The following is an 18,374-nucleotide window of genomic DNA, read 5'->3' as shown; positions in this document are numbered from 1 at the left end:
CTTCTATGGTTGTCAACAATGTGACATACAGAATTTCAAATTAACTCTAAAATCAGAAAACTATATGGACAATATATACAGTTTACTTAAAATTATACCTTTAATTTGGAAAAAGAAAAACACTGTAGAACATTTTTTGTCATTATTTTCATCAACACATTTCTTTAGTATTGTAAATTAATTTCAATTTGAGTTAAAGTAATTTGACTTATATCAACCTTAACATTTTCAAATGATTGTATTCTTTATTTTATTTTTACAAATTTATGTTTTATTGTAATTTAGATGAAAATTCATTCAAACCAGAACACTTTCCTAAATTAACTAATACTAGCATCAGTATTTAGATGAAAAAAAAACCCTATGAAAAATCATTTAAAATTCTTTTTTTTTTTTGGTTATTTCCAGTTATTTTCTTATTTTTAGTTAATTTATTTGTTTAGTTAAGTCAGATAAATCTTGTTTTGTATGGCATATTTTAATTAACTTAAAAACTTCAAACAGTCAACTGTTTTTTTATTTTCACATGGTTAGAAAGTTCAGTTTCTTGATAATACCAATAATAAAATATAATGTTTGAATTGTATTCTTTAATTAATTATTGTTAATCTATTGTTTGGTATGTATACATGATCACTAATGTCTAAACACGAGTTCCTGTTTCAATTTCCTTGTGGTCTACAAACCAGCCACTAGATGTCACTACAGTGTTCCCAGTCGTACCCGTATGCTCCGTTACTGATCAGCTTGATTGTTTCAAAATCTTCTTCTCGAGGAGCTTTGGTTTTGGGCGGCGGGGGAGGAGCTGGCACAGTCGTCGCTTGACTCTGAAACGAAGACACGTGTTGAGCAGAGAAGATACGAGAAGACGTGCGTCACGACTCACTTCAGCTGAATCGTCAGTTTCAGGTGTTTCTGGGTTTCCGCTGTCGTAGCTGCTCAGCTGGGCCATTTCTGCAGAGACACCCGTCATCAACTTCATTTTCTAACATCGCTTGATTGACTTAACTTTCTTAACTTAACTATACGTCTGAATTGACTTAAGCTTTGAGTATCGCTGTACAACTTTTAAATACGTTGATCCTTGTGTTTAGTTTTGTTACAGTGGCTTCATGTTAAAAGGGGTCAATCGCTCTCACCCTCCAGGGGGTCCCGGGTGAGGCCCAACTGGCTGATGATGTAGCGCGGGATGTCGGACTTGATGCCCTGACCCTCTTTGGCATGACCTTCGGCTGCCTCCAACAAGTGGTAGAACTCTTCCGGGTCAAACTCCTGCATGAAATGGAAATAGCACAGAAAACATAAGTTACTTTAGTATCCATCACATGATTTGAACAAAATCTTTGCAACGGCGATGTGTTTGGGTGCAGCACAACATGGCCGACTTGATTAACATTTTTGATTTATCACTTCAGGATTGTCATGACTTTAGTGATCAGCCTACGGACCGGGACGTTTCATGACTTCAATTTATTGAAAACAAATTCTGTTCTTCATCAAAACCTGCACCTGAACACATCATCGGTTGTGGCTGACTGGACTATCTTTCTTTTGAAAGGCAAAACATGAAGAAAGTTTTAGTTTTTTGTCAGATTTTATTAAGATGGACCTTTTATTAATATTTGTTTTACTATGATTTGTGCATATTTGTGAATAGAATTATCATATAATAAATGATTTAATTTCCAAAAAGGCAAATCATGAAGACAAGTTAATAACAAGATACATAGTAATGAGGATTATTAATGGGAACTTGACAACACAAACTTAAGTGTAAGAAAGACATTTTAATTCTCTTTTTAAGTGAAGGAAAAAAGTGAAAATCTCAAAGCAGAAATAAAAAGTGGATAATGATGCTCATACAGAGTTGTAGAGTGTCGAGTTCATCAAGTTAAGAAAATAAGTTTCAGTTCAGGAACTGATTCAAGTCCTAACAGTGCATCAAAAAACCTGTACAGTGAACAAAAAAATTGAATAACTAAAGTCCAGGAGTTCAAATCTGTCATGTAAATATGTCAAACAGTTCAAATTCAGCATCTGAGTTTGATTATTCATGTCTCTTTGAACTCCTCACCATGTTAAAAAACGGGATCATCCAGTTTTACCCACAGAAACACCAAGTCTTGTTTAATAACAGTATGGATTGAAAATGTATCTTTACTTGCAAAATGTGACAAAAGCAAAACAAAATAAATGTAACAACTTCATTGTACGACTCTCGCTGCACTTGAACGCACCAGCACTGATCTGTGTTTGGAGCTGAACTCAGAGACTCGGTGAAGGACGCAAATGTTTGACAACTGATGACGAAAACATGAATAAATGCAGTCGGAGCAAACATTCACTGGGGAATGTGGCGGGAGAGCGACAGCAGGGGGAGCTAAACTGTTGCAGGCGGGACATGTGAAGGTCATCGGTCTTGTTTGATATGTGATTGTGCTTTACATTATGACCCCCCCCGGTCCCCCGCCTCCATGTTTCCCTTGATAACATCATTGCTTTTCAGAATTTTGCAAATGTTGTTGTTGTGTGGGCGAAGTACAGTTGACGGCACACATTTATCATCTCCACTCGTCGTCTTTAACCTCGTGTCCTCTGACGAACACACGCTCGCGCACACGCGTGTCACATCTTCAGCCGCAGTGATTAGTCAAAACTAGTCATGTGAACGTCTCGTCCTCTCGCCGCCGCCTGTCCTTGTTATTTTCCTGCGACTTCCTTCCTGAACAATCGTCAGTCAAACCGACTCATCTAAACTATTTATTTACAACCGTGTGTGTTTCGGTGGGTTGTGTTTCTTTTTGTGTGTGTGTGTGTGTAGATTAGTTCACACACAGATCAGCGCAGCACTAAATTGTTTTCCGTCGAGCTTCACCAAATTAAATAGGAATTCCAATTTTCCCCGACTGTCTTTAAACCCATTAGTGTGGAACGCAGCAAAACTAATTTCAGGAAGTAAACAGACAAGATCCAACAGGAAGTCATGATCTTCATGATGAGGTGGAGACAAGAATGAGTCGCCAGAACTTTACTTTCAATCTTGTTTGTTTTTCATGTTTCTGACAAACAAATGCTTCTTGCTTTACATCTTTTTCCAAAGAGAAAATAATTTAAATAACCAAGGTCTTAAATAAAATGGATTTAAGTTCTACATTATTTCATAGTAATTGTTTTTGTTGCTCCCTGGACTATCAATAGAAACATTTATTTTCATTTTACTTAACCCTTGTGATATCACTGGGTCAAGGTGACCCGAAGGTCTGACAACAAATATATTGACCCTTGACCCAGAGACACAAGGGTTCAAATAATGTATTCATCATTTATTTTCATTACACAGGCTAATTGTTATCTCTTTGGTATTTCTTCTTAATTTAATTTGTGTAATTTCAACCTTAAAACTAAAACAATGAATAAAGGATAAAGTAATCAGACAATTAAGTAAAGAAAATCAATTAAATGAACTACAAAATATGAATCAGAAATAAAAATATGAAACAAACATACAGAGAAATTAAGTTCACCTGCAAAAAATCAGGTCAAAAAAAGATAAAAATACAATTTACAGTTTGATTTAAAATTTAGATATTTTTTTATTTAATTTTATCTGTTTTGAGTAAGTGGTTGCTATGGTTGATTTTCAATGCATTCCTTTTATTTTTCAATATTTTTATTATTTTTTTAATAAACAAATATTTTTCATGAATCAATAAGATAAACTTCATTTTAAAGACTAAACTTTCATGTCATAGTTTTTATACTTCTTGGAGAATATTACATTTTACATATCGTTATTATGCTGTAAAAATGTATAATGTCAAAAATATGTCAGCATACTACATAAGCACCACTTCCACTTCATGGAACTCGACATCACTTTGCGTTCGGTGTCTCTTTATATTTCGGACCATCTCACCAGACACTCCAGCAGCCGGGCAGGTCGAGCGATGATGATCATCAGCTTCTTCACCAGCTGAGTGACGAACGTGACCTCCACACTCTCGGAGCGCTCGTGAGCCTGAGAACACAAACACACCACATGAGGAGCGATAATGAAAAGTACACAAACGTCTTAATGAAGCTGTTGAATAAATGATCTGAAGGTTGAGAGCTCAGCCGTCATGTGATCGTAAAATAAAGTACAACACAAACATGAAAGGTCATGGGGTCAAAAGGCTGAAGGTATCAAACTTTCAACAAACAATAACATTTCCATGACCTTTGACCTAATTTATATATATTTTAAAAAATGTATTATATATATTTGAAACCGTTGGCTTTAACCCATTCTTTTTGTCACTGACTTTAGAGGCTGATCTGTTATTATCTTCTGATTCATTTTCCCGTTTGAACATTTTTTTTTAGAGGTTGAATCAAAAGCTTTTTTTTGTGTTGAGTTTTTTATTTTGAGGTTGTAACTTTTTCTTACTCACATCCGTTCTCCTGCTGGCTTTTTAGTCATTTTAGTTTGTTAACCTTTATCTACATGAGAAAAAAGGCATTAAATATCAATTAACAATTAAAATAACATTATTAATCTTATTTACATAAATAAAACATGTAATTATTTGTAGAAAGGTCACAAAAGATAAAAATAAATTCAGGACAAAATAATGAGAAAAACAAATTTAAATGAATGATACCGTTATTTTATTTAAGTACGATTTTGGACGATTTTCTATACCCGGACTCTAGTTATACGTTTACACGTTTTAAATAACTCAAGGCTCCAGATCTTTCCCAACCATGTTTGCTTAAGATATTCCTCGACTTTCCTTGAACACAACCTTAAAATTTCTGTTCTTCTGTCTTATTTCATGTTCGTCCTTCACAAACTAGCAGAACGAACACGGGAAGAACCACCGGAGCGCCCCAGTCCTCCCGCCGCCGAGACCTTCTCTAAATCACTCTGGCGCTCCGTGAAATGTCTGACAGCTCAGAGACGGAGTAATTTATCCAGCGATCAGTCCGACGTATATTTGTGTGTGTAAATGTGAGTGTGGCCTTCTGCTACTGTACAGCCTCTCAGGTGTGTGTGTGTGAGTGTGTGTGTACATGCGTCTGTCTGTGTGGGCTGAAACAATTATACTGCAGCTACTGTACAGCCTCTCAGGACTGTGTGTGTGTGTGTGTTCTCATGCATGTATTCATGAATGTACGGCTGCATTTATAAAAGTCGGTGTCAGCAGGCTAACAAAGCACCGCTGGCTCCTTGTCGTTTGTCTAACAGGGCCGTGATGACAGACGTTGAAGGCCCGGGGGCTTCCCGAGCCCCCCGATCCCCCACTGAATAATTTATATCTGTAATGAAACCTGAAGAGACGACTGGAATATTTGAACTGTACATGCTCGGTAAATATGTATTACTCTGAGTTATGGACGTCTCACTCCCGCTGAAAGGAGGCTAATTATTCAGTGTGTGTGTGTGTGTGTGTGTGTGAGACGGAGCGTCACACACTCCCTAGTGGCCGTCCAGCAGACACCATATTCTATTCCCTGATATAATTGGCGGTTCAGCGTTATAACTGCTAAATATTCACCTGGAACTGAAAACAAAATTTGGATCAGGAATTTTCAGGCGATTTAATACTGCAGGATTACTTATCATTTGGTAGATACTTTGCCGATTAGGGAAATAGGATGAATATTTGTGGTGTGAAATAAGGAGCGAACCGAATTTTACGATAAATATTCCATGACGTATTAGCGGGAAATTTCCGAGCCGGAACGCCAAGATGGGGAAGTGACTGAATTTTAAGTCGCCAAGCCACCGAGAATACAGCGTGAAATACTTCCTTAAAATGGCTCGGATACTTTTCCTCATTATTTTCTTCCACATCGATGCCGTTTCACACTTCGGAGCGAGAAGTCGTGACAAAAAAAAAAGTTGATGAGTTAAAGCCTCTAGAGTTGAAGTTTAGGTCCTGGATCTGGAGTTAAAATGTATTTGTTGTTCATCTTTTTGTAGCAAAGCTCAAGTCCAGCAAACAACTGAAATTCATTGTTTTATTAAAATGTATTAAAATTACGTGATAAACTAAAAATAAGAAAAAACGACAATTAAAAAGAGGAAATAGGACCAAGAACAAAATGGAGAAAAAAATGTATAGATAAGAATTTTTATTAAGATATTTTAAAGACAAATACAGAATAAACTAAATCCTTCTGCTCATTGTTTAAGAGGTAAAACGTGAAAAAGTGAAAAACTTCATTTAAAAGTGGATAGAAGGACCAATAAAGTAATTCCAGAAAAAATAAAACAACAACTTGACTGCAAGAGAAAACAAAGAAAGTAATTAGAATAACAATTTAAGCTCTGATGTTCGACAGGAGAGATGAAAACATCCTTCCTCGCTCTCTCTCTCCATCAGCTCGTGCCCTCTTTCATCTCAGCACTTCATCCTCAGCCTCTTCCTCAGGGGTCACGACCCCATTACAGCCCCCTGCAGGAGTCCACCTCACTCTCCTTCACCTCACGGCTCGTCCTCACCTTCATCCATATCCACCCTATCGAAGACCAAGTTTACCATCACCATGGTAACCCCTCGCCCCACTGAACCCCCTCCCCGGAGACCCAGTTATACCCCTGCAGGTCATCAGGGGGGCAGCGGAGGAAACTAGCCGCTCGCTCGACAGCACTCATCCGTCTTTTAGTGTCGATCGTTGGTTGGACTCTCTGTTGTCCATACGAGTTTAATTGACACTTCTGGACTCTGGAGTCGACATCGTGTGATTTCCTCACCTCTACTGGACGATATAGATGCATCGTCAAGGTCAAGCTAGGGTCGTTTACGAGCAAACAAACACACAAACTAAGAGAAACAAAGAACAATGGAGTGAGTCGGACCAACAAACAAGACTCGATCGCATGTGTGCGACTCGTGTGAGTCTCAACAAAAACTTTGAATCCATCAATTCAAGCCAAAGCGAGCCAAGAGTAGCAGGACTCCAGGGATCAATGAATTGTCCTCGACAGAAGTGACAACAAAGGAAACAATGACTCACGAACGGTAACGACTCACACCGAGAACTCACTGAGACACCTGTCATTCAATACTGACCAGATTCCTTTGAGCAACTCGCTCAAGTCATCACAAATCTGAAGTTGGTGGTCCAGTGTTTTTACGAGTCTGAGGTTTTCCTCGTGTTCCTCAACATGGTTGTTCTTTCATCTCAATGCAAAGGTCTGTATAAATTCCCTTTAGCTAGAACCTGTCGCGTGACTTCTAAGAAGTTCAAAGGCAGTTTTGGCTCCTGAAACGGTGAAATATGCCGACCATACACTCTTTGTGGATGAGGAGAATGACCAAAATTTAAATAGCTAATTATTAAAAACCTAAAGAGAAAGAGTCGACTGAACATCTCCGCTTCAAGTCGGGAATCTTTGGGCGTAAAACACTAATCAATCATCACAAAAACCTTAATTACTGAATTTTTAATAACATCCAGGTTTTTAATGTTTTAAATAAATGAATATTCAACTAAAATATACTTGGACAAAAAACACACAAAAAAAATGTATGACATTATTTGTAATAGAAGAAAAAATAATGACTGAAATTATTATTCTGTGGTTTTAATGTATAATTTAGTTGATCTTCACTTAAGAGTACATATCTGCATGTTGTACATATTGTTATTATAAATAATAGCAGCGTTCGGATTAAATTATTATAAAAAATATGTGTAAAATAGTAGAAAAAGAAAATATAAAATATTACATTTCATAAGTTGAAACTTCTAAATTAAGTATTGTAATTTTATAATTTATTTTCAAAAAATATATCTATTAATTTTCTTGTTCAAAAGGATAGATAGATAAAACTTTAAACATTGTTTATATTTTAGTCATAAAAAAGGAATAAATGACCTAGTAAACTATGGAATCCAAACTTTGAAAGAACAAATTAAAATACAAGCATATTACCAAGTAATTGAAATAGAGTTTAACTGACATTTTATTTATCAGATCATTGATATTTTTGTTAATTGAAACAGCAGATTAAACGATCGCATCAGAACCGGACCGGACTCAACTGTGAAGCACGCCTCCTCCCTCTGCTCCTCCCAGCTGTGAGCCAGCATCTTCCACTTGCTCCTCCTCGCCGCCTCCCCTAGAACCTTGCTCTCCTCCTGCTCCTGCACCTCCAGCCTCCTCTGCCACGTGATGCCCGACATTGCTGCTCCGACCAAAAATCCACTTCCATGTAAAAAGAAATCGGGGAGTCAAGCGTCCCGGCTCCGACCCGGTGGTCTGTTTCCACGCTCCGTGTCACCACCTGCTGCTGCGTCTCCAGACTGACTGATGATGTCATCACCGCGCTCGTATTGTGTCTGCAGCCTCTCCAGATGTGGACCAGTCCAGTTCCAGAGGAATCCAAACAATCCATCCACCACACGTCAGCCAATCAGGAGTGGGACCCTCTCCCAGCCCCGCCCCCCTCCTCAAACCCTCACCCCTCCTGTTTCGCGAGACTACTGGAGTGTGAAATTAAAATCCAAGATGGTGGAGCGTGTGTGTGTGGGATATTTTGGACTTGTGTGTGTGTCCTGGGTCAATAACGGGCCGGTGGGAGCCATAAAAACCAGACCCCCCGTTCTGGGCTGAAGGACCCCTGAGGCGCCAGGACTTGAGCTAATAGAGATGTCACCGCTGACACATGTAAATACAGCAGCACACCTGACCAAGCGTCCGCCGCGAGAGCGTGCACGAGAGCGTGCACGAGAGCGTGCACGAGGCGCGCCGCCGCGATGACGATGGCGAACACGTCATGGCGTGAGTTGTTCTACGGTAAACGGAGCGTGACCGAGGCGTGATGTCTTCATCCAACAGACGTGTAATTCCGCCGTTAACGACCCAGCTGAGACTTGATTACACGTACGACTTTTGATTTATTTTTAATAATCTTTGGGGGTTCATGACGAGAGTGCAGAAATGACTATTTAGATTCCTTATTAAAAATCGAAATTAAATTCTGAATTAATAATAATAAATAAATAATATTATATATATTTTATAAATAATTTTGTTTAAAAACTGTGTTATATGAGGTTAAAAGTTTGTTTAAAACAAATTTGGGCATTTTTTGTTACTGAATATAAATAAATAAATGAGCATTTATTTATAATAAATAAAAAAAAGGCCATGATTTTCTATTTTACAAATAAACAATTGACTTCTCTGCGCCAGAGAAAGAGACAAAGAGCATTTATTCCCCCTTCCCGATATTCCCATAATGCTTCACTCAGACAGTGTGATGGATGTGGACATTACGGTCACGTGACGCCACATCTGTCACAGATCTGAGCTCTGCCGTTGAGATATTACGACCCATTTCTCTGACTTGTTGCCCGGGTGAGATGATCGAGAGCGAGTTGATGAGAAACGCTGGACTCACATCCTGCAGAAGCCTCTCCAGGTTCTCCTGGAGCTCGTAGAAGTAGCGCGAGGTGATGAGGCCGTCGCGACTCTTCTCCAGGCAGTCCCTGGACAGCTCGATCAGCTGGTGGTGGATGAAGCTCAGGACCCCGTCGGCCAGCGGGCAGACCTTGTCGGGGGCCGATGAGCTGAGCATCTCCCCCAGACGCTCCTCCATCTGAGCCGTCGCCTGGAGGGGAGGGGGGGAGAGAGGTGAGTCATTCTCCGAGGATGGATAAAGTGAAGGCACAGGGTCAGCGGAGATTCACATTTAACAATGATTGATGGACCTGATGATGCTTCACCTGTTGACCTCACTGCACAGCATCTCATCAAAAGATGTTAAATATGCTAGAAAGAGACAAAAACCTGCTGCCATATTTATTCAGTGTGAAAGGCCACATTTAATCAGAATTTATTGTAAAAACGGATCCAGTGGACTCGACCAAAAGTCACAGATCATTCCGTCAAATCAATCATTTGAGGTTGACTGATGACTCATTTTTATTAACCGTGTGATGAGAGAGACAGTTCAACCACAAAACCTGCTAAATTGATGTTAGAAAAATAATTTTAATATAATAATATATTATGTCTTTTTTTTTATATTAAAGTAACAGATTTAAATAATAATAACTTATCAGTGAACAGGTAATAAAATAAACTATACAAATACAAACTATCAAATTTAAGCAAAAAACTTTTTCAAAAGGTTTTCTAAACTTTCTACAAAAAAAGAAGAGTTTAAATAAATTGTTGTTTACAGAATAAAGTTTCTCTGTAAATGCAAAGTAAAAGAAAGAAATCTACTAATAATAATGTATATCTGCTTTATTTATTTTATCTTATAAAGTTGTTAAATAATAATTATTTCACACATTCTTTCGTTAATCTTTCATTTGTTTTTCCAAATCATTTTGACCTTCATTAGTTCATCTAGTCCGGGCCAAACTGTGTCAAGGGGCGAATCTTAGCCATCATTGGTCAAGTTAAGTTAAGCTGTAGACAAGCTAGCAGGCGTCTACTGGACAACTTAAAAGGTGCAAAACAACAACAATATTTTTTGTTTGACGTAATAACTGTTCACAAACCTTGGGGAACCTCTCCTTGTACACGTGGTTCATCATCACGATCTCGTGGTCGAAGGAGATGGGCGACCGGCCGGGACTGAAACACAGAGCAGTTAATACTTCTGGGCTGACACTCACACAATAATACATGTAGCCACACTGTGATTCAGAGGAATGTGTACTAGTATTGTACTGTATTAGTTATACTTTACAAAGACACTTGAGTTGATTGAGTTACACAATGTAACATTCCATAATCCCCTCACCCCGATTAGTGGTGTAATATCCTACTTGTGATGCCAGATGTGACACTACCACTTTCTCTTTTACTGCACATGCCTAGCAAAATTATTTTTTGGCTCAGAAGATGATATTGACGGGTGTTTAATTCATGAAGCTCCTGACTAGATGGGACAATGAATTGAGGAGAGAGTCCACATCGGAGTCTCGGAGTTGCAATTTCCTGACCAGAGTGAAGCTCGCTGACAGAATATCAATCCATCGTGCTGTCAGGGGAACACTCTGGTGATGGTCGCACACATGCACGGACAAACACACAATAACAAGACACACACTAACCCTGTCCATCATCCTATTTTCTCGACAGCAAGAGACTAAAAGGTCGAGGATGCTGCTGCTTTTGGTATTTTCTCTCACTGCTGTGTGTGTGTGTGTGTCTGTATGTGTGTGTGTGTGTGTGTGTGTGGGTGTGTGCGTGTGTGGTTGTGTGTTAATAATGTTGTATCAAGTGTCCTCGTGTCTCAAACAAACATCAGCCTAAGCACTAATGTCCCAGTAAAGCTTTACTCTTGCTGCTGCTCCACCCTGTTGCAATCTCTTCTTCGCCGCCTTCTTCTTCCTCTGGGTTCGACTGAGCTCATATAGTTTGTATTAACAGTCATGGATCTGTCTTTTGTTCTCTCTAGCTCAGACCGCCACTGCCTCTTCACCTTCACCACTCATCCCTGTGTCATCATCAAACTGAAATATTCTAAATGTTTTGGTTTTATTAAACTAATAAATAAAATAAATATAATATTAGAAGAAAGAAGACTTTGAAAAGATACATTTGTTTTAGGTTTTAGTGTGTTTCTATTTTTGTGAGTCATTCTGTCGCTCTCTCACACACACACACACACACACACACACACACACACACACACACACAGAGCAATGATGTCATCCAGCAGCAGCTCAAAGTCCAATTACCAGTGTAATGAGACAAGCAGGAGTGTGACATCGAGAGACATCACTCATCTCACACACACACACATACATTCTCACGCTCACATGCTAACTGCTAACTTAAACTCAAGTTCATTGGTGGAAAACATCTTCTAGCTCACATCAGAAAAAGCCTTTGGCAGTTTCTCTACTTTCTTGTCTCTTCTGAGAATCTTATTCTTCTGTTTTATTAAATTCCAGAAATTCCTGGGCTGAATGAGACGTGTAGAGAAAGTCTAATTAAAGAGCCACGCTTGGTTACGGGACATAAAAGTTGCCCTGAGGCTCTTGCAGCGAAACACCAAGACACCGTTATTTTGAAAAATGACTGTCGACACGTCGTGGAAGAAATTGATCTGCTCTGATGTTCACCAGTTATTAGAGTCAAGTGGAAAAAAAGATGTCATGACAAAAGAAGGCTTTGATTTTGTTTCAACAATAGGAGCGATTATTATTATCATTATTATAATACTGTTATACTACTATTATATTATATTCTTTTTTATAAAAGACATGACACACTTGCATTTAAAATTAACAAATACAAATAAAGGTAAATAAAACACAATTTTTTATAATGAGAAAAAATATGAGCGGTAAATCTATACATGGAAAATAAGGAAAATAATTAATTACATTGATAAATAACATCCTTAACAAAGAGGTCATTGTGTAAAGCTGGCCAGGTTCACTCGTTCAGGTGTTAAATCGAACGCAGGGAATTCTCAGAGAGGCGGCCGGAGTGATGTTCCGGTCTCTCCTTATAAGGAAAAGCCATGACATCACATGCAACAAAACTCGCTTAAAGTCCAGAGCAGCTCATTGGCTGAGACGATAATAGAAGTAAATCAGACGTGACAGTCAATCAGTCGGTGTGTGTGTGTGTATGTGTGTGTATGTCGGTGTGAGAGAGATAGAAAAATAACATTGACGCGGCACAAGCGGACCGGTCGACCTGGGAAATGAGTTAGCTAATTGACCGTGACAGAGAGCCGGGCTTAGCGGGGATGAGGTGTGTGTCCCTGTGTGTGTGTGTGTGTATGTGTCCTGTTGGATTGTGTTAGACGACACACAAAAATGACAAAAATCTCTGCTTAAATGATCCAATTGCTGATTTAAATAAACCTAAACCCAAAATAATCCACAGAACTCAAATACATTAGAACATCGGATACAATACATCTCAGGTACTCTGGCACATTAGCTATATTAACTCAGCATATACAGTATAATATGTTTTAACTACAATGGGTCATTAGCACATTAGCTACGTTATCACATCAGCTATATTATATCTCACTCGCACTATGTATCTGCTTTCTTTTTACCTACAATGGCACATTGGCTATCATGCCTGAGAGCTTACCCACTACATTATATTTCAAATACATTGGCAACATGAGCTAATAAGCCAGATAATCTCTCATCAGAAACAGGAGATTAGCACATTAGTGTATCAGCCTTAATCTTTTGCCGGTACAACGTTAGCTCATAAGCTACATTTATTCTCAGCTACGATGGCACATTAATTCCAAACATTGGCAAATATGCTCCATTACTTCATGAGCTACACTTGTTTGTTTTTTCTCACAAAATTATATTCAGAAGATTTGGAAATAAAAGTATCCAGAATAAAATAGTTTCCGGACACAGGAGGCAGAAGAGAAGCCAGTCGACCTCACACTGACATCCATCACAAGCACAGCAGCTCTCAGGCCTCCTCTGTGTCCACTCCACTATTTTCTGAGCAGGACAATCTCAGATCTCTGAGAGGAAGATAAGAAGCCGGAGCAGGCCGGAGGGGAGGTGTAATAAGAAAATCCAGGGGTGGTCTGGGTTGTGAGCTGGGCTAGGAAACAAAAGAGTGAAGGTTGCAGAGATGGACGGATGCTTGAATCTGACCTTTCAGACGCTGACATCTCTAAAGGTTATGTTGTCGCACTTGTTTAATTATTCAAAACTATTTAATGTCATCATCCTCATCGTCAGATGCTTATCCCTGTTGCAGGTGTCAGAGGCTCTCCTGGACTGAAATAGAGGATGCTAGCACACTTAAGCCTGGATGATTTTTGGGACATTGTGTGGTAAAGATGTGGTCGTCAGGATGTGCTGGTGGTGTTGCTGGCTAAATGAACCCTTTTATTAACTAATCCAGTCTCCACAGATTTGATCTGCACATGTCAAATGTGACTCCCAGATGGTTCATTAAGCAAGGTTCTCAAGAACTCATCATGGACCCGTCTTACCTGAGGCTGCGTGAGCGGGGCCTCATGGCGGGGGAACGCCGGCCCTCCTCGTCCGTGATGCTCTCCGAGCTGAAGTGTTTGGTGAGGAAGTGCAACTCGTCGGGAGTGGGCTGGAATGGCAGCTGGTGCAGCTTCTCCTGAGATGAACAGGAGGACTGTGAGAGGAGGAGCAAAGAGGGAGCACAGATTACAACCAGCAACTACTGAAGGGACTAATAGAGCATCTACAAGGATCTAGTTCAAGAGCACCACACAGACAAATTAGCAACATTTCCCATCTTTAACTTTGTTTCATTTGAGATGATTTAGAATATGATGGCCCACCTTACTTGTGGTGCCAAAACAGTAAACCCCCATGATGCCTTTTTACACGCTTCTCTTTTTCGTGATAGTTTGTTGCTACAATACTGTATTTACATTCCACGTTTATTTTGCTATGACAAAAGTGATTGACGGCTCGGATTGTTTGTCTGGGCGGCAAAGCATTATGGGAGCCGTTCAGGTCACGGTGAGAGGGTTGTTGAGAGGGATGGAACCTCATATGCAATGTTAAGTTTGCAAGTTGAAAATAAATGTTAAATAAATATAAATTGAAAAAATGAAATGGTCACTTGTAGGATTGTGTTCAATGCAGTTTTTTAAAGGTAACAACTGCAATAAACAAAGGACCACTGTAACACAAAAACTATTTTCTTATTATATACTATTTTTTTAAAATAAGAAATATTTGAAAAAAATGTTGGGATATTCATTCTTAGCCTTTTATGTAGTAATTAGTACCTCGATGCTAATAAATTAACACGTATATAAAGAACTTTCTACCACAATAGACGTAGGTGCTGATCAATAAACCATGATTCATTCACATCATACGTCAATAAATGATCTTAAAATGAAATATGAAATCAAATAAACTACTTACAGGGAACATCTGCCTCTACAACAGAGAACTACTTCTGTCATCACAATGTTAATTATTTTTGTGTTTTATGTTTGTCCTTCATGGCCACCGTTGATTTCAGTTACAATTCAATCCACACCAAGGTCCAACTCTATCTGCTGTACACTGAAGTCAAGTGGGACACTTACTGAGACGGTGGAACTGGGTGTGTTGGTGCCATAACCGGAGGAGGGCAGCGAGGCCAGAGACCAGCGTCTGCCATCAGTCCTGCAGGAGAGAGAGAAGGTGGAGGTCACACAGAAGTGGAGACAGGAGCGGAGAGCTGAAGGTCACAGCAGCCAAACAAGAACCAATATGCAAAGGCCAAGAATGAGTTACAATCCAAAGATTCACCACACAGAGGCGTTTTGAGGCATTAACATGGCATTCATGTGTTTTCTGCCATGCAGTGTGAGAAAGGAGGGGCAAGAAGTCATGTGACATGTCAAAGGTTAACACTGTAAGTTACCTGTCGGCTCTGTGTCCGTGACTGCGAAGAGAGTGAATAAGAGAGTGTGTTTTTCGTCGTCCATCACACACACACACACACACAGTTACACGACCGCGGAGACTCACACAGACCTGACATATTACCGTTCACCACATGGTGTCAGTGTTGTCACAGTTACGTGTGAAGGATATCCATACAGGTTTATTTCTTTCAATATAATTCTATATTTCGATGGTAATTTTAAACCACCAAAAGTTGATTTAATGATGATCCAATTATTCAAGTTTTCCACACAGATTACAAACAGTTTATGCTGATTATTTTTGGTTGAAAATAGTTGTATTTATTGGTTCAAAATAAATTTATCAGCTGGTCGGAAGCAACAATAACTATGGGATAGCAAGTTTCTAGTTTGAATGAGGCCGCTTACCTGCGCGCTGGAACAAAGGAGAAGTGTGCAGCAGTATTCGGGGAAAAGTTGCGTGGACTGTCCAGAGGACTGGAACCTGGAACCAGACAGAGGAGAATATACATTTGTCTTGTGTCATTAAAATTGAGGCACAACATATAGGACAAGATTAATTCATACATTCTAAAAAATAATGACCATTATTTTATTACAACTCTCGTAAAATATGCATCAAGGTGACCAAGACATGTTCTGGACGCAGGGAGGATGTCTTGGGGCAGACCAAGGATACGCAGTTTGTCCTTTATTTACCTTGATGAACGTTGACAATGTTAGTTTAGTCTATCCTGCTTTTTTTCCCCAGAATAGAGTAGAAGTTGTTCTACTGTTGTGGCAAACAGTGACCCAGGGTCATGTGTTAAACTAATAACAATATACATCCAGAAATGACTACACCTCCATAGACGAATGAGACATGATCGATAGAGACTTTGATGGATTCCTCCATGTTAGGACAGACGACATGAAAACAATATCATCAGCAAAAGGTCTCCTCAATCATGGCGAATCCTCAATCGCACGTCTACAGGTAGAGAAAGTCTTTCTTCCAATCTTTGTTCTCCTGCCAAAAACTGATGGTGACCTACTTTAGCGGCAGAATCAACATGCAAATGCAAAATCTACTTTCTACGCTCCAGCTCTACTGCCGTCTCTCTTGAGAGATTCTTGTTTGGAAACACAAAACTCAGACATAATTGGGAGGAGCAGCGCCGCCGTGGAAAATAAATAAAAGTTCTCCCTCACGAGTGTGAGAGAAACACAGACTCCCTGATTCTTAAATATGCCACTGACGAGGTTCAGCAAACCCAAATAAGAAACAATAAGCTCTTTTATATTTGTTTGCTTAATATCTGACTTTGGCTTCTTTGATTTGAGCTTTATAGTAACTTCAATACTGAAGGATAGGCAGCACTGTTGAATATTGATCCATTGAACAGACATGGCTTCACGTGGAATATCTTCAAATAAACCCAAAATTCAAAATTAATTTTAATCTCTAACGTGGGAACATGTGAGATGCATCAGAAGCAGAAGCAGAAAAAGCAAAAGTAGGACTGGACCTAGAAGAGCAGTCACAAGAGGGATAAGACAGAGAAATTAAGCCGTTCGAGGAATTTCCTGGAGTGATGGCCGGCGGCGCCGGATATGAGACTTCAAGTTGATTAAACGGTGAGATGAACGTCGTTATAACAGCGAGGGATTGAGAGAAAGCGACGCAGAAAAGGATAATCACCATCTCGTAAAGACGCCATCAGATTTAATGGCCGCCTGTCGAGCGCATTTATCCGCCGCGCGTCACCTCGATGGACATTACCGCGGCTGCTCCAGCTAGCTACTCCGCCGCCGCCTCAGGTTTGTCCAACTGACGTTCAGATTACTGATATTTAATTTGCGGTGTTTATTTCCTCAACCAGTCTTTGGGGTGGAAAAGAAGTCGGCGTCGTTATGGCAACAGAGCTACCAGAGATAGAAGGAATACTAACCATTAGAAGGTTGGATGATGGATTCAGATTCTTTGATTTGTAAAAGTTGTTCGTCAAGTCGTTGGATGATCTGAAGTTTTACTACATGTTGAGATTCTTTCAACAAACAAGTTGAATATTTGTGACTCTGATGCTCATGTTTATCTTTATATATTCACTTGGTGAATGTTGTAGTCTTTGTAAAGTTGGAGGTCCAGAAATGCAGTTACAAGAAGTATTGATTTGTAGTTTTATTCGGCAGGTGCGTGTGTAGTTTGTACATTGATGTTTGTGGTTGTTTAAAGTCTCTTGTGTGTAGTTAGTGGGTGGATATGAGGAGTAGCATATTATATGTAAAAAATATATATATTTTAACGTTATATTGTCCTCTACATAGATTTCAGTATATATGTTTTGTGCAGTACAATTGTAGAATTTTAGAATTATAATCCAAACAAATTCTATTGTAATCAGATTTTTTTCAACTTTAATCAAACAATTTTCAACTGTAATTGTTATGTGTCAGAGCAGTGGTCTCCAAACCCTTGTCCGGGGACTGGTACCAGTTTATACGACTTATATAAATTCTATTGATTATTACTGTCTGAAAGGTGTTTTGAAAAAAGATGGCATTTTCTCTGCGACTCTTGACACTTTAAGACACTTGTTTTAGTTAAGTTTACTTCAAAAAATTAGCCTGTAAACTAGTGTAAAAACCTTTTAATATGAATGTCGGTCCATCAATACAATGCCCACATTAAACCGGTCAGCGGTTGAGGACCCTTGTAAGTATATGTACTATATACTGTAGTGTGTATTATTATGTGTAAAGAATATGAAAGCGTTTGTTTCCTAGTGTATATAGGGCCTCAAAGTAAATACAGATCATAAAGGTAAATAATCTCTTTCTAAGCCATGTTTGTGGCCTTAATTCAAAACTGCATTATTAACGTAAAAATCTAAAGTATTTATTGCGATTAGAAATCATGATTTGTATTGGTCCAGATACTTTTCAATCATGAGCACAGTGCTTGGCGTGCAGTTGAAACTCTGTCCATATATTGCTCTCTTTGGTACACCTAACATCACCAGT

The 18,374-nt window shown here is 39.1% G+C and overlaps 1 protein-coding gene across 1 annotated transcript in view; it reads right to left on the bottom strand.

Annotated features, from left to right (window-relative positions):
• mast2 (microtubule associated serine/threonine kinase 2) overlaps window positions 1–18,374 on the bottom strand; it is an 86,857-nt gene that overhangs the window by 10,736 nt on the left and 57,747 nt on the right. The window contains 10 exon segments of the mRNA XM_087784643.1: window positions 724–874; window positions 877–954; window positions 1,140–1,272; window positions 3,917–4,018; window positions 9,399–9,608; window positions 10,510–10,585; window positions 13,959–14,113; window positions 15,048–15,126; window positions 15,368–15,388; window positions 15,780–15,855. Of these exon segments, the coding sequence (XP_087640769.1) occupies window positions 724–874; window positions 877–954; window positions 1,140–1,272; window positions 3,917–4,018; window positions 9,399–9,608; window positions 10,510–10,585; window positions 13,959–14,113; window positions 15,048–15,126; window positions 15,368–15,388; window positions 15,780–15,855 (1,081 nt within the window).

The sequence above is a fragment of the Callionymus lyra genome, chromosome 2, assembly GCF_982586985.1.
Source record: "Callionymus lyra chromosome 2, fCalLyr1.hap1.1, whole genome shotgun sequence".
NCBI lineage: Eukaryota > Metazoa > Chordata > Actinopteri > Syngnathiformes > Callionymidae > Callionymus > Callionymus lyra.
This window is presented reverse-complemented; position numbering and strand designations above follow the sequence as displayed.